Source organism: Filicampus tigris, chromosome 7 (assembly GCF_054856515.1).
Source record: "Filicampus tigris isolate MCC_2025a chromosome 7, RoL_Ftig_1.0, whole genome shotgun sequence".
Classification (NCBI taxonomy): Eukaryota; Metazoa; Chordata; class Actinopteri; order Syngnathiformes; family Syngnathidae; genus Filicampus; species Filicampus tigris.
Window position 1 is genome coordinate 25,806,495 of NC_141223.1, and position 25,219 is coordinate 25,831,713.

At 43.0% G+C, this 25,219-nt stretch overlaps 1 protein-coding gene and 1 long non-coding RNA gene across 2 annotated transcripts in view; one reads left to right on the forward strand and one right to left on the reverse strand.

The window, feature by feature from the left end:
• LOC147145374 (uncharacterized) overlaps positions 1 to 8,352 on the reverse strand; it is a 30,823-nt gene extending 22,471 nt beyond the window's left edge. Inside the window, exon 1 of the long non-coding RNA XR_015087436.1 lies at positions 8,172 to 8,352. This is a non-coding gene — a long non-coding RNA (uncharacterized LOC147145374). The remainder of the gene's footprint in view (positions 1 to 8,171) is intronic.
• Positions 8,353 to 12,287: 3,935 nt separating this feature from the next.
• Positions 12,288 to 25,219, forward strand: LOC147145375 (galectin-9-like). The gene is made up of 8 exons (XM_086035507.1): positions 12,288 to 12,456; positions 20,214 to 20,302; positions 20,431 to 20,638; positions 20,720 to 20,839; positions 20,947 to 21,108; positions 22,030 to 22,118; positions 24,434 to 24,590; positions 24,698 to 25,219. The coding sequence occupies exons 1-8, from the start codon at positions 12,418 to 12,420 to the stop codon at positions 24,842 to 24,844; spliced, it is 1,011 nt and encodes a 336-aa protein (XP_085891633.1). The 5' UTR covers positions 12,288 to 12,417; the 3' UTR covers positions 24,845 to 25,219.

The following is a 25,219-nucleotide window of genomic DNA, read 5'->3' on the forward strand; positions in this document are numbered from 1 at the left end:
CAAGCTATGAAAGGGTGCAGTCGTCTAGTTAAAGGTTAGTTTTTGCTGCAGCTTCCCAAAGAGGAAGTGCACAGATCGACAGATCAAAGTTCTGCATACACACTGACACAGATTGCTGTTTTGACTTTTGGCTTAGTCCCTTTTAGTCAGGGGTCGCTACAAGTCACTCGCGTGATATGTTTGGCACTGTTTTTAGGCCTGATGCCCTTCCTGATGCAACCCACCCACGCAGTGTAAGATTCAGCCCGCCACTTGTTGAACTTTCTTTCAGTCACTTCGTTGCTGCATCAGTTCTAGGGGCCTATCATAATTCCTATCGCAAGGCACCCCATACGATAGACTCTGGCCATCACGTGACTGATCCCCGGGTGCATTTGTTCACGCAGCCATGCGGACATGTCAAGATACTGACTGGCAGGATCAATCAGGTTGCCTTAATGCCCCTATTAACCTCAGTAATTGCGAGATTCAGATGTTTTTTTAAGGAGTGGTGTCCCTAATCTCATCCCTAATGAGCTGAATCTTCTGAGTAAAATATTGCAAGAAACTGTGAGCTCAATGGGGTGAGCAATTGGAAGTCGGCTGCTGTTGGTGTTAGCGTTGCCACTGTATCAAATAAGTATTTGGGGTTATTTTTATTAAGACTGATTATTCTGGAGAAATAATTAGTTTTAACTACTACTACAAGCTACTTTGTATTTCAGCAAGCTATCGCACACCATTTGAGCTCAATATTCCTACATGATTGTTAAAGTGTGCACGTTTTAGCTGTAAAACATGGAGTTAAGCCTTTTAGGACGAGGTTTAAGTCTTAATGGTGCTACGGAATCAAGGGCATTTAACAGAACAGCATTTAAATCATTTGTGAGATTCTCAATCAAACCAGTTATAAGAAGGAAATGAAGCAGTTGCCAGAGGCACCCCAGAGAGGGCAGCAGTGCTTGAAGAACTACGATTGCGGCTTCTATAGCTTTGATTGTAGTCAGGACGATGACAATGAGCCAAGACTTCAAATGTATAAAGTAATAGTCAGACATAGCAGTAGTATACGGTAATACAATTTCGTTTGTGATTGCCAAGCGACCTCCCCAGCTGCGGTGGCCGCCAAGACCCTGCGGTGGTGGCGTTGACCCTTCGCGAGGCTAGCAGCTGACTCAGATCAGGTGTGGATTTGGACTCGAAGACAGAATTGGGTAAGTATGGGGGCGCAAAAATAAACGAGTACATAGGAAAAAATGGGCTTCCGACTATGCTTAATCCGACTTTTTTTTTTAAGTTTGCCGTCTGTCTTTCATCGGCTACAAAATGGGCGTCCGTCATAGGCGGACTGGTCCGTCACATAGGTGGAATGCCCAGCTCTGTACATAACACGCACAGCATTTAGTTACATAAACTTTTATTAGGCCAGGCTCACACCGCAGGCCTTAATGCTCAATTCGGATTAAAAAAAAAAAACCAAAAAACAGATTTTCCTTTGTGTAAGCGTTCATATTACATTAGAAATGCAACCTCAGTCTTGTCTGTTGTGTCAATACATGCGTCGCCAAAGTGACCCGCATGCGCAGAAGAAGAGACGACGTCACTCATGACATATTATTTACGCATTTAAGTAAATGTGGTCCAACCTGTCGCGGCATTTCCACATTAGGTAGGAGATAGAAATAAATACAATATTTGGGGGAAATGATGAGGTGAGGCATTTCTATCTCATTTCATGGAGACATCACTAACTATGACGTCACCTCATAACGTGCGTGAAAAATGAATCGATATGAACCGTGGCTGAATTACTACTATCACCATAAATGTCCATTTTGTGCTTCATGTTTCAAGTGGGATTGAATTAAAGTCAAATATAAAGCCAATACTGTTACTCAAAACAACTTTGTAGAGTCGATCCACCTGCTGCCAGCACTTTACTGCCGCCTGCACAAGAGTGTATTTTGGGATCCGGATGATGTCAATGTCGGATATATGCGACCTAGCCGTTCAGACCGCGGTCGCACTGCAAAAAATCGGATGCTTGTATGAAAGCGACCCAGGACGGATTGAAAGAATTTGAATCAGAATTGAGCCTTTCAGACTGTCATAAAAAAATCAGACACAGGTTGCAAATGGGCAAAAAAATCTGATCTGGGTCGCATTTGCCTGTCGTGTGAACCTAGCCTTGGATACATTTTCCTTGCTTGGCCCTCAAATGTCATATATTGTATTTTTTCTTTCTAAAGAGAAATAACATTAGCTTAGCCCATCAATCGGTGTTCAGTAGCATGCTTTAAGTAACTGCTGCATTATTGTATTTTCATGTGGATCTCAAAAATGAAGATGTATGTTGAAAAATTAAAATACTGGTTAAACACAGCCCCTTAAGTAACTCTTAGTAAAGTTCCCAAATAGTAAACATTTCATGAAATTAAAGAACAGAGATGTCCATGGGATTTTATCAAAAAATAACTCTGGTTAGCTCCCTCATTTTTTTTAAAGCAGCATGGGCAAGAAATCGACCTTAATAAAATGTTTTCACAACTCTTTTGATGAAATATTGACTTACAAGTACAGTAGTTGAATGGGACTTCATGCCCTGAGGGGGTCTGTATCGTTTTTACTGGCCCAAAGCAACTTTGAGGAGGATGGGCTCAACCCTGGCACACAAAAAAATACAAATGTCCTGAATTGCTTTACGGCATACTCACTTCCTCCTTTCGCTATTAAGGACGGCTCAGGATTTCACGACACTACACGCTGACACGCATGGGAAATTGTGTTGATTTTTGTCAAAACACTGCCGCTTTTTTCCATGCCATAATCAACAAAAACTGACATATGACGCAGTGTTGCTTTAAAAAAATCATAATCAAGGATTGTTAGGCACCGGAATCGTATTGAAAAACTGGAATTGGAACCAAAATCGTCCAAATTCAAATGATGCCCAACCCAAATTATGAGTTGTGACTCGCAATGTTACCATCTACATATAGATAATATGTGTGAATTTTATTTGATGAAACTCTGACTGTGGATGGAGTGATAAAGAATGACAGACTGACGCACAGCCACCCCTAACTGAGGTGATTTGTAACCCTGGCCACCCCGCTAAAAAATTCCTGGCAACGCCCCTGCTGCAGAAGGTGAATCAGTGAACATTGCTTATTTACATTCGTATCATTTCTTGTGAAATACTTTTTTCTCCATGCCATGAGCATTAATAGTGCTAAAACTGGGTCATCATTGTTGTCTTCAAATGAACTTTGTTCACTTTTGCTGTAATGCTGTAAATATCCTTACAGTCAAGTGAGTTAGACACAGTGTAAAATAAGCATATCTGCACGTGCACATAGGCTGTAGGGTAATCAAGGTCTGCCACTTAACCCAGTAGTTAACTCTGTTGTTTCAAATCCAAAAAGTCGAGTGTTAGAATGACTCCCAACAGAGTCAATTTCAACATTTTTTACAGGTTTATATTACGCCACACTCTACAGAGTTGAACTAACACTTTCTAAATAGTAACCATTTTAAGAGAGATGACGCTGCTGAGCTATTTTTAACAATCTGGTCAGTGTCAGTTTCACTCCCAGAAGTGTTCAAATAATTCAATTGATTCTTTTAACAGATAACATATACTAAAAATGACTGAATGAACAGTCTCATCTGAATCACTTAAAGTAAAGATGAAGCGACTATACTTACTTTACCCTAAGTGTGTGTAAGACCATCACTTAACAGGCACATGTAATTAGAGAGATTTTTCTACCTGTGGCTATTGTGAGGCAGGAAGTTATCTGACACACTACCGCTTTCAATCACACTGCCCCGTTACTAGAACAACACTAAACCTCTGATGTGACAGTGAACTGACGACATCTTCGATTGTTTAACAATAAAATATGAACATAACATTATTAAATAAAAACAGGTTCATTTAACTGTAACACTTAGCTCTCCTAGAAGTCTTTATGCCAGAGCAATTATAATCAAGTGGGCGGAGCTTACTGTTATTGAAGCAGCACTGGGCAAGAAATCGACCTTAATAAAATTTGTTCACAACTCTTTTGATGAAACATTGACTTACAAGTACAGTAGTTGAATGGGACTTCATGCCCTGAGGGGGTCTGTATCGTTTTTACTGGCACAAAGCAACTTTGAGGAGGATGGGATCAACACTGGCACAAAAAAATACAAATGTCCTGAATTGCTTTACGGCATACTCACTTCCTCCTTTCGCTATAAGGACGGCTCAGGATTTCACGACACTACGTGCTAGCACGCATGGGAAATGTGGTTGATTTTTGTCAAAACACTACCGCTTTTATCCACATGGCGCCGCCACAATAAACAAAAACTGACATGACACAGTGTTGCTTTAACTCCAAACATTTAGTGTAACACTAAATAAATCAACTCTGTCATGTAACTCCAACACTGACCTCCTGATTTAAATCAGGCTGTTAAAAATACACTTTGGGGATTAAAAGCAACTCTGAAACATTCGACACTAACGTTTCAACACTTAGATTCTCAAAGCATAAAATGTAGAACTTTGGACTGAAAATTAGCAAGTATTAAGTTTGGGGGGTGGGGTATAAGGCCCACCTGACAATGTACTAAATCGAGTGGAAGTTGGTCGAAGTTTGTAGACGGAAACGCGAACGGAACCCGTTTAGAATGATAGGCGGACCCGCCTATGCCCAGCTCTGCAACTGTCCAAATCACAGGGGATGTCGACTGTGAAAAGATTAAATCACCTGTCTCATCACGTGGACAGGTTGACAAATCCACCGAGCCAAAGAAATCAGAAGTATTTAACTGTTATGCAGAAAAATATGTCCAAATTATTGTGCAGTAGATGTGGCATGTGACATGTGACATCTAAAAAGTGAAAAGGTAAAATTGCTGCACCATCAATCGGATACACACCAGCTGATTCATTTGACAGCACAATCAGGATGGATGCCACGTTCATACCTTGTGTGGCTCCAGATAAATACTCAATGGAAGACTCGGAATTGTAAGGTGAGAACTCACGTTTGGGGTCGAGTGTTTTTCCCCTCATGTCTGTAAGGTACACGTCTAGGGTTGCCAACTCCCTGAAAAAAAATAAGGGACAACTCATCGGCAGAGACGGCCGACCTGACTGCCTTCAACCTTCCTTGCGTGACTTGTATTTTTTGTTTGTTTATCTATTTATTTATTTTGGTGGGTGAAGCCATTTTAACTATTTAAACCCTGCCTCACAGTGCAGAGGTCGTGGGTTAGAATCCGGCCCTGACCTTCCTGGAGTTTGCATTTTCTCCTTGTGCCTGCATGAGTTTTCTCCGGGTACTCCGGTTTTCTCCCACATTCCAAAAACATGAATGGTAGGTTGATTGAATGCTATAAATTGTCCCTAGGTATGATTGTGAGCACGAATGGTTGTTTCTTTGTGTGTGCCCTGCGATTGGCTGGCAAGCAGTTCAGGATGTACCCCGCTTGCTGCCCATAGACAGCTGGGATGGGCTCCAGCACGGTTTGGATAATGGATGGATTAACACATGAAAAAGTTAACCAGAAATGTACTAATACAAACTAACAAAATTTACTTACAAAAATAAATGTCTCTCAAACTTCTAGAAACCTTTCCTGCTCAACTCAAAACTATATACATTCATATAAAACAATAAATGATAAGTAGAAGATTCATAAATTATGAACAGCTCAATACCACATTGTGTAGACAGCCTATTTTTTCCATTTATATCTCTTCTGAGATCTTGCTGCAGCGAGAAGCGGTTTGTCTTTGACTACTGCAGAGTAAAATTCTGAGCAAGACATGCCATGTCAAGCTCACAATGAGCTCACCTTTAATCAGTTCAGCAGAACATTTGTTTCGCACATTTATCCATTTATTCTTCATAAAAGAGAAAAATGATGTCAACAAGTTTTTACTGTATATATTTATAAAGTAGTATATCAACTGCCTGTACAGTAAAAATGATGCTTATCTGTTTGAACTTGTAATTAATGTTAAGCTGTGTGTGAATTCTTCCATTATTCAACAATGTATTACATATCCTATTTAACATACTTGTCAATCAATTGTACTTATTTATTCCACCCAAAAATGATATGTTTGTCCATACAATGCTGACAATCATTGCACATTCCCATTTTAACCTTAATTAGAGGTTTTAAAAAAATTATCATTCTTTACACACCATATCTAGCTTTGGCATTACCTGGTGGACAACAAATTTGTCTCGGGTCAAATTCTCACACTTTTTTCGACCTTTGAGTTGTTTTCTGCTTTCCAGTCCTCTCTGTATTTTTGCTACCAATAGCTTGTGCCGCCATAGCAAAATCGGAGGGCGGCTGCAGAGCTTGCGACAGTACCTCGACCAATAAGATATGCGGATTCTGTATCGTCATACTCGTGTATGAATGTGCTGTCAGCTCAATGGTCACAGAGCAGGGGATGTCCTATGACCTTTACCGTAAGTTGTCATATATGAGCCATTCTACCAAAATGGTTGAAATTGCCGTTCCACAATGAAAATCAAATTTTAAAAAACATTGAAGTGTTCAGAACTTGCATATTTAGTCATATCTTGTTATGATCTATTTTACCACAAGGCATTAATTGAGATACTATAAAACTGAATGTATATACAAGTCATCTTTTCTAAGTCACGTCCTATTGGGAGGTGGCTGTCCCAATCTCTAACTCCTGAATTTCAATTCATGAAAAAAAAAAATGTAGATGATTTTTGCCAATTTACAAAATACTTTACTTTAATATAACATTTTGGTTGCTTTTAAATGTATTGTGAAAGATTTACATTGATTTTGCAGATTTTTTTCAAATTAGATGTTTTTATGTAAAAATACCTGTCCCAACTCGAGTCCGCTGATGGTGTAGTGGTACACACGCCTGAGCTGTGTGCGGGAAGCGTGGGAATCGATTCCCGCTCAGTGACAGTGTCTATGTGTGCCCTGCGACTGGCTGGCGACCAGTTCGGGGTGTAGTCTGCCTTCGCCCATTGACGGCTGGGATAGGCTCCAGCAACTCCCCGGGACCCTATATAGGATAAGCGGTTTGGAAGATGACATGGCCTGTCCCAACTTTTCATGTCACTACCGAAACGCAAAGAGTATTTGTCTGTAGGCAGGGCTTGGTTTTAGCCACATTACCAGAAATTTCGCCAGTAAGAGACATTACCTTCATGTTCATCACTGGGCACATGGCGAGTAATTAGTGGACAGCATTATTAAGTTATGTGCCCTCCAAAGTCTGAAAATCAGAATGTGGTTTTAAGGACCGTCACTACCGAACACCTCATTTCGGCAATAAAATGAGCACTTTTGATTTTGATGCTAAATGTACTGTTTTCTATCTCTGTACACATGCTCAAAATTGCCTGTGGTAGCCACGTTGTGCCTAGCATTGTTGAGTATTGTCAACAACTATCATAAAACGTCACTACCGAAACGATCACTACTGACATAATGGTTTTGGTTGTGACAATGTTTCTTTTTGAATAAAGTAATTTTTAAATAATATAATACATAGATACATATGTCATACATAGATCTTTCTGACTTTAACAATAATCTATTCCATATTTTATCTTAATTTGAAGGGAAAAATAAAACCGACACAGTCACTTCCGAAACATAAAGAAAGGTTTCGGTTGTGACATAATGGTTTCTTTAATGACAATATGATGTTTAATTTTGAATAAAGTTAAGTTTTACATGATATAATACATAGATACATATGTCAAACATAGATCTTTCTGGGCGACACATTTTTAAAAATGGCTTAACTAAGCATGGCCGGAAGTGTATTTCAGTCCGGCCCACTATCGGCCCTCGTGCGTGTGACGTGCGCGCGAGGTGGCCAAAATTCATCTCAGCCTACTCGGTGAAAGGCTTATTTTTCGCCTTCTTTCGACTCCCGCGTCGGCGCGAGCGACAACTGCTGTTATAAGGATTGTGGTATTGCCCACCGCCCTCTCTTGTAATGGTATGCCCCATTACAGTTGTAAGTGGGAGGCGCGGGTTACGTGACGTGACCGGAAATACAAATACGCTTGAAAGCACGTTGCTGTCTCACATGTTGTATGACAGTTTGCCACACGGAGACGGATTCACCACGCAGCTCGTTGCTGCAAAGTAAGCATAAGCAAGCTACTCACCCACGTTCCCCCTTAGCCGCCCGCCACCTTCCAGATCGTTTTCGCAATCAAATTAAATGCATTAAATGCAAAAACAACTCGTGTCCACGAGTATATTGCTGACTCAACTCAACTGACGTTGGCACATCAAGGTGGAGTTCATGCACTTCTTCTGGCGTTCACTACTTCCGGAAATACGACATAGCAAACTTGCTGTGTATAGGGGTTTGCTGGCATGCTTTTATTTTGAACGCCGCGAAGGAGACGAATTGGAAAATAAATAAGTAACTTGTTGACTGCCATTTCTGGCGGTCTGTTGACCCCAAATAATTATACAATACGAAAAAAAACAACCCCGGGGCTCGCTATGGAAGTAAGCACGTGCAGTGGTGAGTAGTAAAGTACTGTAACGAACTGAGTTATCTTTGTTGTGGTTGAATTCGTGTTTTGCAGAGTTATGTTTTTTCGAGCCTGTTGACTGCGTCGCGCCGCTCGCTGGATGGGAGGGGGCGCGCGCGAGAGAGGAGGAGCGGAGGACGAAGGAGAGAGAGTGTGTGACTGGGTGGATTGAATGGTTGCTGTACTTGTGTTGGCGTCGGCTACGGCCCACAGTAGCCGGTTGAATTAATAAAAACGCGTTCATTGAACTACGACTGATGGCGTATCGTTGGGAGACGCAATACTATGTGGCGCATTTTGAAGCGTGTTTGAAGCGTTTCCACAGCGGGTTTGAATAGTAAATTAGCGGAGATATTGAAGAGGGTGAGCCGTTTGAGGGACACGTTTACGGATGTAATATGACGATGACAACTCAAGGGCCACATTCACTAGAGAACACCATTCCAGCGGGATGAGACCCGTCTATCCTTCTTGTATTGGAACTCTACTGTTTGGTTTGGGGATTAAATGACTCCAGAACGTGTGAAATATATTGGAGTAAGAAGTAATGCTTCACTTGGGCCTAGTTAGTGGAGGGCATGAGCAACCACTGTGGTATGACTGGTTTGGCTCAAGGGTGACTGCTGTTGGCCTCAAGGATGACTGTTGCATGTCTCTCGGGTAAAGGCCATCCTTGTACATGAGGTAAGATGCCCAAGATGTAACTTGTGAAGATATATCAACTCTTCTTTCAGTAAACATATTGACTCCCTACTCTCACAGCCACTGTGGCATGCCTGTTTATTTTCCACATTTCTTCACTAACACTAGATTACTATCTATGCACCTTAAGGTCTCTTAACTTTATTGTACATGTTGCACTTAAAATGTTACATCATTATCATGAGTTACGAAGGTAATCCACTAGAATGGCATGCCAATGAAAAAATAACCCAAATGTTGACATGGTGTAGGTAGACTGTAAATTATGTGCTTGCCTGATCCATTTTCATGGTTAAAGAGAAATTCAACCCAAACATAACATTCTGATGAATATTGCGTTTGTGGAATATGAGTTAAGCAGCAAAATGCACCCCTTTTTAGCCATCTCAGGGGGGCGGCCATTTTGTCACTTTGTCGACTGAAAATGACATCACAAATGCTCAGGGCTCATATAATGACCAATCATGGGTCAGCTTCCGAAAACAGGTCATCCAGAGATGGCTAAAAAAGGCTGGATTAACTCTTATCAGGGTAGGCCGGTATTTACAAAATGGCAAACAAGGCATGTGAAAGAATCAAAATATTCAATTATCAAAGTCCACCTGCACCCCAACCCCCCAAAACATATTTAGAGTAACAAAGAAACATGGGCAATATGGGGAGGGGGTCCTGGCTGTTGTTTGTGCCTATGAACCAAACAGCAATGCAGAGTACCCACCCATTTTGGAGTCCTTGGAGGGTGTGCTGGAGCGTGCTCCCCTCGGGGACTCCATCGTTTTGCTGGGGGGCTTCAATGCTCACGTGGGCAATGACAGTGGGACCTGGAAGGGCGTGATTGGGAGGAACGGATACCCCCAATCTGAACCCGAGTGGTGTTCTGTTACTGGACTTCTGTGCTCATCACGCATTGTCCATAACGAACACCATGTTCAAACATAAGGTTGTCCATATGTGCACTTTGCACTAGGACAAACTAGGCCGCAGTTCGATGATCGACATCGAATCATCGGATTTGCTGCTGCATCTTTTGGACACTCGGGTGAAGAGAGGGGCGGAGCTGTCAATTGATCACTACGTGGTGGTGTGTTGGCTCCCATGGTGGGAGAAGATGCCAATCCGACCTAAACGTATTGTGAGGGTTTTTCTGGGAACGTCTGGCAGAATCCCGTCAGAAGGAATTTCATCTCCCACCTCCGGCAGAACTTTGCCCACATCCCGGGGGAGGCAGGGGACATGGAGTCTGAGTGAAACGTGTTTCGTGCCGCCATTGTTTAGGCAGCCGATCGGAGCTGTGGCCGTAAGGTGGTTGGTGCCTGTCGTGGCGGCAATCCCCGAACCTGTTGGTGGACACCGGTGACGAAGACCTCCTCAATTCCACTGATAGGCTCCTATTGTAGGTGGGAGGGCAAGTTCAGGACCAAAGAGAAGACGTGAAAATGGAGGAGTTGTCGGTCCGATGAATGCTAAATTTAAAAAAAACACCCTGACGGCACTATTGATAAAGGTACAGTGATATTCCTTCTTTGACAGAAGTACTTTGCTTAGTCACCAAAGCGTGGCCATCTTCACAGTGCAAAAAAATCAAGAGTCAAAAAACAAAACATCGGGTGTTAAACAAGAAGGGGAACATGCAAAACTAGGACAAGTAGATGGCAAAGATGAGAGAGAGGGGGAAGAAAACACGAAGGGTGTGGGGGTGGTCGGCAGGCTGAGGGTGGTGGGAGGCAGACTGGGACTTGCGACGGCCTGGGCAACCCATCATGGAGGAGCGACATGAGAGTTTCCCAGTGAAAAGGCAGAGCCGCAATCGGAGGTTGGAGGTGGAGGGATGGTTAGGAGCAGGTGGAGGGATGGTTAGGAGCAGGTGGTGACGTCTTCGGCTTGATGGATTGTGTCTTGAGTCGGCTGGGTCCACGACTGGTCAGTACGTTCTGTCACGTGAGGATCGGGATTTGGACCCATACGCAGACACGACACGGAAGTTGAAAAGTAAAAAGTCTTTATCAAGAAAAATACAAAGTAACTTCAGAGAGATGAACTGAAAGAGAGTTTGCATCCTAACTCGAAGAAAGTTTGACATACTATAACGTGTTACTGAGTAACTCAAGCTTATAAACTGTTAACACATCAGGCCTTTATGACATCTGACCTTTATGACATCATAAAGAACGAAGCATAGATGGACTATTGCAACTGCGTAGCAACTGATACATCACGTAACAACCAGTCATAAAATATATGGGCTAAAAAAAACTCCATCGCACCCCCCCCCCCCCCCCCCCAAAAAAAGCCAAAAAAACCTCAATAACGATTTGACAATATTCTCCCAAAAAATATTCTAAATCTGCACCTGTTTCACTGAACAATTATGGATGGACAATGTTTGTGAACAATAGTTCTTGTTTATATTTGAAATTGTTTCATACATCTGCAAAATATTGTACAACGATATTCTATGGCAATATTTAACAAGGAAGAACTTTTATCTGAATTATATCTAGACTCACATTGATTTTTGGGAATATTTATGTCACTTGTATAAATCACTTATGAAATCTAAATTTCATTTTAACTGTTTTATTTGAGATTGACTTTGGTCATTACGGGGGTGGGACAAGAGAAAGTGGCATTTTAGGGCGTACTCTAGACTTATTTGGTATTCTAAAAACTGTTTTCAAGCATTCATTTCTCTTAGTTTTTATATTTGGTCTCAGGACAAGTACATTTACTCAGAAACGGCATGTTTTAGTATTTTGTGTGCGGATTATTTAAAATCTGCTGGGTGGGATGTAAAATGTTCTCCGATTCTGAAATGACATAACTGTGAGATGATCTGGTGATGTTATTGCCACGTTCAGTTGACCTTTAACTGAAAGGTGGCCATATATTTTATGGGCCAAAAATACACATCACACGGAACAACTTATTATTTCATCAAATCGAGTTACATACACTGAGTCATTAGTATGGGTGTTCTGTTTATCAGAAAAGGCAAGTTCTGTCACTCATCTCCCTAAATTCCCCTAAAACACCAGCATGTTTGTGGCTGGGTACCGCCCACTTATCAGAAAGTCGAAACTTTTAAACGGAATTGAAACTTACTAACATCCCTCACTTCTCGCAGCTACACGGAACGTAAGCGCGACTGTACAGTATACCTCCTTGTATGATGGCTTTCCCTCAACACACGCCGTTTTATAATCCGGTAAGAAAAATCAGATTGTGTTTGTTGAATTCATTTTGCTCTCGCGCAGACCCAATATGTTCTTGTTGAGCACAGAGGAGAGGGCTGGAGTTTGTTTGTCCCGTTACTCAAGTACTGTTGGCGACTGCCAGTGTTTTTGACTGCTCGTAGTCTGAGTACTTTAACATTCCATTACATCCTCATTGATTGTCATTTTGCGCCTTCAGCACATAGTTTGGCAGTAACTTGTGACTACGGTGCTTTAGAAGTGAAACTCGGGTGAAACATGCGTACAATTCCGCTAGTTTTATTTCCAGGCATAAAAAAAAAACAAAAACATTATGCCTTCCCCTTTTAATACATCACATTTATTATATCTGGTAATACTTTATACCATACAACATAACAGAATCGACTCTGGACGTACAGTTGCAGTCTGGTAGGTAATAACATTAATTTAATATAATATCATGATACGTTTTCTGTGACCACGTTCGCCATTACATTGGGGCAACAACCTACTAGGTAACTTAAACCTTAAAAGTCAAAATGCACACCAAAGGTAAAAGGATATAATTAAATACAGAGGTGTCAAAAGTATTCATGTTCATTACTCAAGTAGAAGTAGCTACTGTATTGGGATTTAAAAATACTTTTGTAGAAGTCAACTTCAGCATCAAGGGATTAAGGAAAAGTAGAAGTCAACGCCAGCATTTTACTTAAGGAAAAGTATACAAGTAATGATTTCAAAACTACTTTAAGTATAAAAATCTAAGTAATGTACAGAGAAAAAAACGTAGTGAAGCGGAAGTCAAGTCAACTATATTCTTTTCAGTATGTTCTAAGTGTGCCCTGATAGTCGAAACACGGGTTTCTGATTAATCTCGCGTTCATGGAATCATAATTAAAAATAAAAAAAAAACAGATGGATCCACACCACCCCAAAATTTTGACTTGACTTTAAGTACAAAAGCTTGGGCCATATAACAGAGACAATATTGTGCACCATCTTCCCCACGAAAGCATTTTTATAAAGGCCATAATAATTATAATGCTATGTTAAAATGTTATGTTGAAGTCTACCTGTTTCATATGCCCATTGAAAATGATCAGATTTAGTAGGCCAACAAGCAACTTAATTAAAGTGCCATGCGTACTACTGATCATTAATGTGTGTTTCATGGAACACAAGATATGATGACTACCAGTAGTTACATAATGTATTGTAATGGTGTAGTCCAACTTTTGGACGTGTCATCACTAACGTTTACTATTGGTAGGTAAGTCTGCATCCAAACGGATGTGTGAGGGCCACAGATGACAAAACTGGCCAAAAGAGATTAGTGTTACTATATTGCATATAGTCCATCCATCCATCCATCCATTATCTCCCGCTTATCCGAAGTCGGGTCGCGGAGGCAGCAGCTTCAGCAGGGAAGCCCAGACTTCCCTCTCCCCAGCAACATCCTCCAGCTCTTCCGGAAGGATCCCAAGGCGTTCCCAGGCAAGCCGGGAGACATAGTCTCTCCAGCGTGTTCTGGGTCGTCCTCGGGGTCTCCTGCCGGTGGGACATACCTGGAACACCTCACCAGGGAGGCGTCCAGGAGGCATCCTAATCAGATGCCCGAGCCACCTCAACTGGCTCCTCTCGACGCGGAGGAGCAGCGGCTCGACTCTGAGTCCCTCCCGGATGGCCGAACTTCTCACCCTATCTCTAAGGGAGAGCCCGGACACCCTGCGAAGGAAACCCATTTCAGCCGCTTGTATCCGAGATCTTGTTCTTTCGGTCATGACCCACAGCTCATGACCATAGGTGAGAGTAGGAACGTAGATCGACCGGTAAATTGAGAGCTTCGCCTTTCGGCTAAGCTCCTTCTTCACCACGACAGACCGATACAGGGTCCGCATCACAGCAGACGCTGCACCGATCCGCCTGTCGATCTCCCGTTCCATCTTACCCTCACTCGTGAACAAGACCCCAAGATACTTGAACTCCTTCACTTGGGGCAGAATCTCATCCCCGACCCGGAGAGGGCACGCCACCCTTTTCCGACTGAGGACCATGGTCTCAGATTTGGAGGTGCTGATCTTCATTCCGACCGTTTCACACTCGGCTGCGAACCGCTCCAGCGAGAGTTGGAGATCGCGGCTTGAAGAAGCCAACAGTACCACATCATCTGCAAAAAGCAGAGATGCAATACTGAGGCCACCAAACCGGACCCCCTCGACACCTCGGCTGCGCCTAGAAATTCTGTCCATAAAGGTTATGAACAGAATCGGTGACAAAGGGCAGCCTTGGCGGAGTCCAACCCCCACAGGAAACGAATCCGACTTACTGCCGGCAATTCGGACCAAACTCTGGCATCGGTGGTACAGGGACCGGACAGCCCTTATCAGGGGGCTCGGTACCCCGTACTCCCGAAGCACCCCCCACAGAACTCCCCGAGGGACACGGTTGAACGCCTTCTCCAAGTCCACAAAACACATGTAGACCGGTTGGGCAAACTCCCATGCACCCTCGAGGACCCTGCTGAGGGTGTAGAGCTGGTCCACTGTTCCACGGCCAGGACGAAAACCACATTGCTCCTCCTGAATCCGGGATTCGACCTTCCGACGGACCCTCCTCTCCAGCACCCCTGAATAGACCTTGCCGGGGAGGCTGAGGAGTGTGATCCCTCTGTAATTGGAGCACACCCTCCGGTCCCCCTTCTTAAAAAGGGGGACCACCACCCCGGTCTACCAATCCAGAGGCACTGTCCCCGATGTCCACGCAATGCTGAAGAGACGTGTCAACCATGACAGCCCCTCAACATCCAGAGCCTTTATGAACTCCGGGCGGATCTCATCCACCCCCGGGGCTTTGCCACCGAGGAGCTTTTTGACTACCTCGGTGACTTCAACCCCAGAGATAGGAGAGCCCACCTCAGAGTCTCCAGGCTCTGCTTCCTCAGCGGAAGGCGTGTCGGTGGAATTGAGGAGGTCTTCGAAGTACTCTCCCCACCGACCCACAACGTCCCAAGTTGAGGTCAGCAGCACCCCATCTCCACTATAAACAGTGTTAATGGTGCACTGCTTCCCCCTCCCGAGACGCCGGATGGTGGACCAGAATTTCCTCGAAGCCGTCCAGAAGTCATTTTCCATGGCCTCCCCGAACTCCTCCCACACCCGGGTTTTTGCCTCAGCAACCGCCAGGGCTGCATTCCGCTTGGCCAGCCGGTACTCGTCAGCTGCCTCCGGGGTCCCGCAGGCCAAAAAGGCCCGATAGGACTCCTTCTTCAGCTGGACAGCATCCCTTACCGCTGGTGTCCACCAGCGGGTTCGGGGATTGCCGCCACGACAGGCACCGACCACCTTGCGGCCACAGCTCCGATCGGCCGCCTCAACAATGGAGGCACGAAACATGGTCCACTCGGACTCGATGTCCCCCGCCTCCCCCGGGACGTGGGAAAAGTTCTGCCGGAGGTGGGAGTTGAAACTCCTTCTGACAGGGGATTCTGCCAGACGTTCCCAGCAAACCCTCACAATACGTTTGGGTCTGCCAGGTCGGACCGGCATCTTCCCCCACCATCGGAGCCAACTCACCACCAGATGGTGATCAGTTGACAGCTCCGCCCCTCTCTTCACCCGAGTGTCCAAAACATGCGGCCGCAAGTCCGATGATACGACTACAAAGTCGATCATCGAACTGCGGCCTAGGGTATCCTGGTGCCAAGTGCACATATGGACACCCTTACGCTTGAACATGGTGTTCGTTATGGACAATCCGTGATGAGCACAGAAGTCCAGTAACCGAACACCGCTCGGGTTCAGATCGGGGGGGCCGTTCCTCCCAATCACACCTCTCCAGGTCTCACTGTCATTGCCCACGTGAGCATTGAAGTCCCCCAGCAGAACGATGGAGTCCCCAGGTGGAGCGCCCTCCAGCACACCCTCCAAGGACTCCAAAAAGGGCGGGTACTCTGCGCTGCCGTTTGGTGCATAAGCACAAACAACAGTCAGGACCCGTCCCCCCACCCTCAGGCGGAGGGAGGCTACCCTCTCGTCCACCGGGGTAAACCCCAATGTACAGGCGCCAAGCCGTGGGGCAATAAGTATGCCCACACCTGCTCGGCGCCTCTCACCCTGGGCAACTCCAGAGTGGAAGAGTGTCCAACCCCTCTCGAGAGGACTGGGACCAGAACCCAAGCTGTGCGTGGAGGTGAGCCCGACTATATCTAATCGGAACCTCTCAGCCTCACACACCAGCTCAGTCTCCTTCCCTGCCAGAGAGGTGACATTCCATGTCCCAAGAGCTAGTTTTTGCTGCCGGGGATCGGACCGCCAAGGTCCCCGTCTTCCGCCGCCGCCCATCTCACACGGCACCCGACCCCTTTGGCCCCTCCCACCAGTGGTGAGCCCATGGGAAGGGGGACCCACGTATCCTTTTCGGGCTGAGCCCGGCCGGGCCCCATGGGTGCAGGCCCGGCCACCAGGCGCTCGCCATCGAGCCCCACCTCCAGGCCTGGCTCCAGAAGGGGGCCCCGGTGACCCGCGTCCGGGCGAGGGAAAACGTGGTCCGTTAATTTTACTCATCATAAGGGGTCATTTTGAGCCGTGCTTAGTCTGGTCCCTCACCTAGGACCTGTTTGCCATGGGTGACCCTACCAGGGGCATAAAGCCCCAGACAACGTAGCTCCTAGTATCATTGGGGCGCGCAAACCCCTCCACCACGATAAGGTGACGGCTCACGGGGGGATTGCATATAGTAATAATATAATTTCATATAACAATAACAGCTATTTATAAATTCAGATTTCGCCAAGTCACATTTCCAATACCACACACAAGTGAGGTTGCAACAATGACTACGTTTACATGTAATATTGGCAGTATTCTGGTTTTTAAAAGCCATGTAAATGCACGCAATAACCCGAAAATGCCCTTATTCAGGTTTTTAAAATTCTGAATATCATGCCTGGGTTACTTTTCCAACCCGAATATACGTGCATCTATAAACGGCGATTGGAATATCCTGAATGCACGGGGAACTCTGCGCATGCTCAACTGCAAGGAATCTTGGTCTTTGTAGTACGGTAATGGTTGTATGAGCGCTGTTTGGCGCGCAATCCACCGGAAATACAGTAAGTATTCCCACCTACAGACCGCTGTCAAACGGAAATTCCCTCACCCGGAAAAACAACGTATGCATTACATTTTCTACTCCTATATTACATTCACGATCGATTCCTGACAATGGAAGTCCGGACATCCGGAACCCGGAACCAATAGCGAAGCCTGCAGTAGCGCAAACTCAAGCAGTCCCCGCTCTATACTACGGAAAAACGTTGACCGCTCCGCCATCATCACATCAAACGGAAATTCCTTTACTCAGAAAAAAAACGTATGCATTCAATTTTCTACTACAGTGGTACCTCTACTTACGAACGTCTCTTCATACGAAATTTTCAAGTTACGAAACACATCAACAGGAAAATATTGCCTCTAGTTACGAAAGAAATTTCAGGATACGAAAGGTAAAAGTATGGGGTGATACTCGTAGTATGGGCTGCTACTCGCAGCTCCGGAGTTTCGTGAACGCAACATACTCATAGCTGCTCTGCCATTGGCTAGCCTAGCGTCTTCCTGGCATCCCATTGGCTAAGAGGGACCTCTTCCGTATGTCTCTATGTGTGTGGATAGATAGGTAAATAGATAGATAGATGCAGCGTCCTCGTCATTCGCCCCTCGAGCCATGAAGTCTTCCAATAGTTTTACGTGAATTAGAAACGAGGAAAAGAAAAAAAGAGAAAATCGTTTTTTTGTCCATGCAAACAAAGCAAGAGATAATAGAAAAGTATGAAAGTGGGATGCGTTTGTTTGATCTCGCCAAAGAATATGACCGTAATGTATTGACAGTCGCCACGTTATTAAATCAGTTTTTTATAAAATGCCAGGCAAAAAAAAAACACTTCTGAGAGAGAACATGAACCAAAGAGGGCAAAAAGCGATGAGGACAGCAATTAAAAGGTAAACGACCATCATTTTTATTCCTTACTCTATTCTTTGTTTTTTTTTTACATTATGCACAAGTCTAATTTATCGTGCAATAATCTAATTGTAACATGTATTTGTTACATGTTTTCTTGCATTTTTACGATTTATAAAACATTTATGTCTGAATATTCGGGGGCTTGGAACGGATTATGGCATTTACATGAAAAACGCGTCTCTACTTACAAAATGTTCTACTTAAGAAATTTCTTCCAGAACCTATTAATTTCATAAGTACTATATTACATTGACGATAGATTCCTTACCACGAAGTTCCGGTATTGTATCTGGAACCCGGAAGCCATAGCGAAGCCTGCAGTAGCGCAAACTCAAGCAGTTTCCACTTTCCACTCGATACTATGGAAAAACTTTGACCGCTCCGCCATTATCGGATATGTCTCGTTAAGTACTGTATATACTACAGCGTGACCCCAAAAAAACAGGCCCCAACTTTCAATAGACATCCATCCATCCATCCATTATCGATACCGGTTATCCTCACAAGGGTCGCGAGCGTGCTGGAGCCTATCCCAGCTGTCTTCGGGCAGTAGGCGGGGGACAACCTGAATTGGTTGCCAGCCAATCGCAGGGCACACAGAGACAAACAAACAACCGCACTCACATTCACACCTAGGGGCAATTTAGAGTGTCCAGTCATCTTACCAAGCATGTTTTTGGAATGTGGGAGGAAACCGGAGTACCTGGAGAAAACCCACGCAGGCACGGGGAGAACATGCAAACTCCACACAGGGAAGCCGGAGCCGGGATCGAACCCACGACCTCTGAACTGTGAGGCGGACGTGCTAACCAGTTGACCACCGTGCCGCCCTTTCAATAGACAAATTTCTTAAATTAAAAAAAAAAAAAAAATCTGGAATCAAATGCAACTTGAGGTATAACTAGTTTATTGTGCTTAGAACATCACATTAAAACATTATAATCATTGGCCTTTTCTTGTGCAGAAATCCATTTCAAATTTCCAAATCCAAATCTTCTTTCGGGGCCTCTTTTGTTTGGGTCACCCTGTATTCGCTAGCGGTAGTGGATACAGTAATACCAACGAAGCAACCATCATCTGAACCTCTTATACTATAGCAATAAATTCAACTTATATTATTACATTTATCTGAAATCTAATTAAGTCTCACACCTTCGACAGCACTTGATAATAAACTTTCATCTTACCTCAATATACTTTTTCCAAGTTTGATGGTTCTGTCGACTGAAAATGACATCACAAATTCTCAGGGCTCAGGTAACGACCAATCACGGCTCAGGCAACAGGTGAGCCGTGTAGAACATGCAAACTTCACACAGAAAGGCCTGGGCCGATTTTGAACCCACGACATCTGCACTGTGAGGCAGACGCGCTAACCAGTCGTTCACTGTGCCACCTGCATAGAACATATTCTTGAAAAAAATGTTTGGGTTGACTTCCCCTTTAAACTAAACTATTCCTGATCTGCACTCCTGCCTCACTTTCCTGCGATTGAGTCTTCCTCTTTGCCAATCACTGACTGGGTCATGGTCAGTTTGCCCTCGATTCAGCCAATCAAACATTTATATTCGCTAATTGAAAAATAAAGTGAACAGTTTGAAAATGAAAATAATTTTAAAAATACTTAATGTAATTTTTCACCTCTGCCCATTATTAGCTTTGACAGGTATTTAGTATGTAGTATGTACCATACAGCATTTTTTTTCTTTTACATTTGGATTTATTAAATCAAGAAATCTTCTCTTTGTAGAAAATTCCCTTCACTGGTTCCATCATTGGTGGTCTACAGGCGGGCAAATCCATCGCCATTAATGGATGGGTCCATCCTGGAGCTGACAGGTCAAAGCACTCTTCTTTCACTAGCTTAACATTTTCACCTCTAAAAACACAGTTTTAGACAACATGGTGTGCAAACGTTTTGTCCACTATATAAATAAATTGGTATGCTGTGTTTTATTTTTTTTTAGGTTCCATGTGAATTTACAGCGCGGCTCCAAGACAAATGCAGACATCGCGCTCCATTTCAACCCACGGTACGACAGTTATCCTGGCTATGTTGTGACCAATACCTTCCAGCATGGTTGTTGGGGTACAGAAGAAAGGAAGCAAAACTCGCCTTTACCCACTGGCTCTGCCTTCAACCTGCTCATCACAGTCACCACGGAGTCCTACAAGGTCTAATATCTTGATCATAAAGTCGGCAAATCTGTCCCTGCAGTATAAATTACTTTGTAATTCCATATTTTTTGTCTCTAGCTGAACGTCAATGGCGCTCACTTTATGGAGTATAGACATCGTATTCCATTTTACCAACTGGATACTATCTCCATTGGTGGAAAAGTCGACATTTCCTCCATTACCTTCTCTAATTCTGTGGTAAAAAAAATCTGTATTGATCTGTATGATGATTTAAAAAAAAAAAAAAAAAATTATGAAGACAAATAAATTTAAGTCTAACTACTACTACTAACTATTGCTCTTAGTTTCCTGGACAGCCAGCATTTCCTGCTCAGCCCAGTTTTCCTCCTCAGCCCACCTTTCCCACACAAGTAATGTATCCAAACCAGGCAGGATTTCCACCTCATCCAGGATTTCCCCCGCAGCCTGGATTCCCCTCACAACCAGGATTTCTTCCCCAAATCTATGTGAGTCTGTTAAAACTACTTTACTACTACTTGACATAGAGTTGCACGCACAGTGTTAAAGTAAATGTATATATTTTTTTCCCAAATGAGAAAGCAAGTCATGTAAAGCTTGTGTTCTGTGTAATCCTTAAATGGGAAGTCAATCCAAACATATTTTTTTCCAGAATATGTTCTATGCGACTTAACTAGTTTAAAAATGACATTCTGATTTCTATGCAGGCCCACAAGTTGAAATATGACATTCTGATGAATATTGCGTTTGTGGAAAATGAGCTAAAGAGCAAAATGCACCTGTTTTTAGCCATCTCACGGGGCGGCCATTTTGTCACTTTCTATCGACTGAAAATGACATCACAGTTGCTCAGATAACGACCAACCACGGCTCACCTGTTTTCTGAAGCTGAGCCATGATTGGTTGTTAGCTGAGCCATGAGCAACTGTGATGTCATTTTCAGTCGACAGCAAGTGGCAAAATGCCCGCCCCCTGAGATGTACAAAAACGGGTGGATTTTACTGCTTAACTCATATTCCACAAACGCAATAATAATCAGAATGCCGCGTTTAGACTCGTGGGGCTGCATAGAACATTCATGTCATGTCATCTTCCAAACCGCTTATCCTATATAGGGTCGCGGGGAGTTGCTGGAGCCTATCCCAGCCGTCAATGGGCGAAGGCAGACTACACCCCGAACTGGTCGCCAGCCAGTCACAGGGCACACATAGACACTGTCACTGAGCGGGAATCGATCCCACGCTGCCCGCACACAACTCAGGCGTGTGTAGCACTACACTATCAGCGGACATGCATAGAACATTCTTGTTAAGAAATTTGGGTTGACTTCCCCTTTAAATAATGATGATGAAACAATAATTCAATGATCTTGTAACTGTGTTTTGTTATCTATTGGTATATGTGTATAGACTGTTCCATACAAGGCCTTCATCAATGGCGGATTTAAGGCTGGAAGGACCATTACTTTTCAAGGGACTGTTCACCCTAATGCCACAAGGTTGGGCATCATCATTTTCAAAGCTTTTATTTCTGAATGAGTTAAAAGCTGAATTTAAAAATGATCAATCTTGTAATGCCATTCATCCTGAATAGCTGCTTTGAACATTTGTTTAACATGTTCAGTAGAACTGGGCATTTTACTACAAATTGAGCGTCCGTCATTCGTCATCCGTCAGCAGCATGGGTACCCTTCCATTGTCCGTCATTCGCCTTTTTTTTCCGGCCGGTCTGCCTCTAACTTTAAACGGGCTTCCGTTGGCGCTTCCGACTAAACTTTCACTAGAATTTTGCGGGGGAACAAATCGAAATTAAAAGTAGTGTTTCGAATTGTGGCAAATTCACATATTTTTGTGTCATGGTGCTTTTTATATATGAATTGAATAAATAAGCCACCAATGTCAGTCTGCAAAGCAGTGTCAGTGACAATCACTCTGATTGGCTGTCAGCCAGGAAATGCAAATCAGTGCATGAGATAGACAAATTTGTAAAATGGTATATCATTTATTTCAGTTCTTTTAACCAAGCAATATTGCATTTTTAACTGTTTTGCATTGGTTCAAGTATAACAAATTTTCAATGTTTAAAATACAGTAAGAAAGAAAGTAAGAAATATGATCCTTTTCACATATATTAACTGTAAAATTAAATAATTAATAATTGTACTGTTTTTTACAATATTTTGCCTTAAAATACACACCAATCCATTGTTATTCATATTACAGATTTTGGATGTCATGATTTTACAGCATAATAATGTTAATTTCACTTTTTTTTTTTACAGTGCAGAGTATTCCACATTTTTTATAGGCTTTTGAAAAGCAGGACTTATTTTGTTTTTTAATTCAATTTTTCCCACCCACATCACACTGATAAAGAAATGTTTGTACAAGACCACCTTAAACTGGTCGTGATAGTGTTTGGTACAGTGGTATTTTCTCCAAGAAGTACTTTCTGGCAACAGTATGACACAATATACACTTATGTATTAGATGATTACGTGAAGTGGTATTCAGTATAAAATTACAGGGACCCTTGGAATCTGTACAAAGTTTGTTCCAGAGAATGTTTGACTTTCTGTTTATTTGAACTTTAAAAAAACATCTGTGTCAGGGAATAAGCTTTCATAACATAACACGTTTTCTAATGTACAAAGTACATGTAATGTTTTAATTTGAGTGAAAGCAATTTAATAGAATACTAATTTGTCATTTAAGTGAAAAAAATACAGTACCGGTAAGATGTTTCTTGTGTGACTTTTGGACCATAGTTGTAGTTGATGTATAAATGTTGGTTGGTTTGAACTATTGGACTGCTAAGCTGTCTAATTTTCAAAATGTAATCATATTATGCTATGCTATGCTACGCTGTGAATGTATCTGATATCATGATATATTCTCTTCTGAAATTAGGCTACATGGTTATTTGTATGTGTATTTCTTAACATAAGAATAGACTACACATAGACTGCAGTCCAAACGCATTCGAAACTTCTAAAGGTGGAGTCTGACCAAACTATAGTCTACAAACGAATGCAACACATGGACATAAATATTCTCAGTTTTTGTTCTGTTGTTTGAGCCCGTATCACACTGAGCGGCAAAGAGTACGAGTGTTTGGGAAGGTAGCGAATGTTTTTTTGTTTTTTTTCATAGTTAGTTTGAGGTCACAAAGACATTAGGCGTTGAAATGGTGGCAAACAGATTTTTTTGGTCGCCAATAAATTTTGAACATGTTCAAAATGTCAACCTTTTGCAAACTTTAAAGAAGGAAGTCAACCCCAAAATGTTCTTTACAATAATATGTTCTGTGTGTGTTCATTAGTCTGAACACGGCATTCTGATTATTACTGTGTTCGTGGAATATGTGTTAAGCAGCAAAATTTATCGTTTTTTAACCATCTCAGGGTCAGCCATTTTGTCACTTTCTGTTGACTGAAAATGACATCGTTGCTCAGGGCTCAGGTAACGACCAACCACGGCTGACTTGTTTTCTGAAGCTGACCCATGATTGGTTGGTACCTGAGCCCTGAGCAACTGTGATGTCAATCGACAGAAACTGGCAAAATGGCTGCCCCCTGAGATGTTTGGACTAGTGAGGCTACATAGAAAATACTATTGTGAAGAAAATTTTCGGGTTGACAAACCCTGACGAAAAACCAACATTCACTGGCTAGCCTTCACTGCTCCTGGGTCTTTCACACTGCTATAAACCTGACTACTTAAAGATGACCACTCAACATGGTGACTGGTCATATTTGGAGATGACATGATATCCATTAAAATGTACAAACTGTTCTCCTGTTTTTCATCTCAGATTTGATGTCAATCTGAACCACCCCGCTGGCATTGCTCTCCATTATAATCCACGTTTCAACGAGAACGTTGTGGTTCGAAACACCAAGCAGGGTGGGAAATGGGGCTCAGAGGAGCGTGGTGGCCCACAGCCCTTTCATAAGGGGCAGCCTTTCACGGTATGTTACACTCCAAATTATTAATACAATAATATATTGTATAATAGATAATACAATTCATTCATTTGACGGTCTGACTGACAAATAACAAAAGTGTTTTCATTTAGCTGACCATCTGTTGTGAGAATCACTCCTTCAGGATCGTGGCTAATGGAATGCAAGCTCACACCTACAGGCACCGTTTCACTCACCTGCAACACATTTCAGAGCTGGAGATCAACGGTGACCTCAGCATCACCTCAGTTAACGTGTGAAGATTCAGGAAAGGCAGTCCCACATGCTAAGCGTTGCCCTCTACTATCACTTATTTTCTCATTTATTATTTTCAAATATACTCAATTGACATATAGCGTATTATATAATGTACTGTATGTGTCATACCACTCAGCAAAATACAAACTTTGCTGAAAAACAAGAAGTACAAGTTTACTGAACTCACACTGTTGGATGTTTGACCTGATGAAACTATAAAAGTAACAAGAGTCAAAAGTTGATTTGTCAGTAGTTTCACTATCAATCTAAGTCATTTTTGGAAGATGTCTCTATTTTTTCCAGGGTGTTTTCTTTTTATTACTACAATCATTATTGATTTGTGACCAATTTAAATAAATAAAGTTTGGTTCGATTCA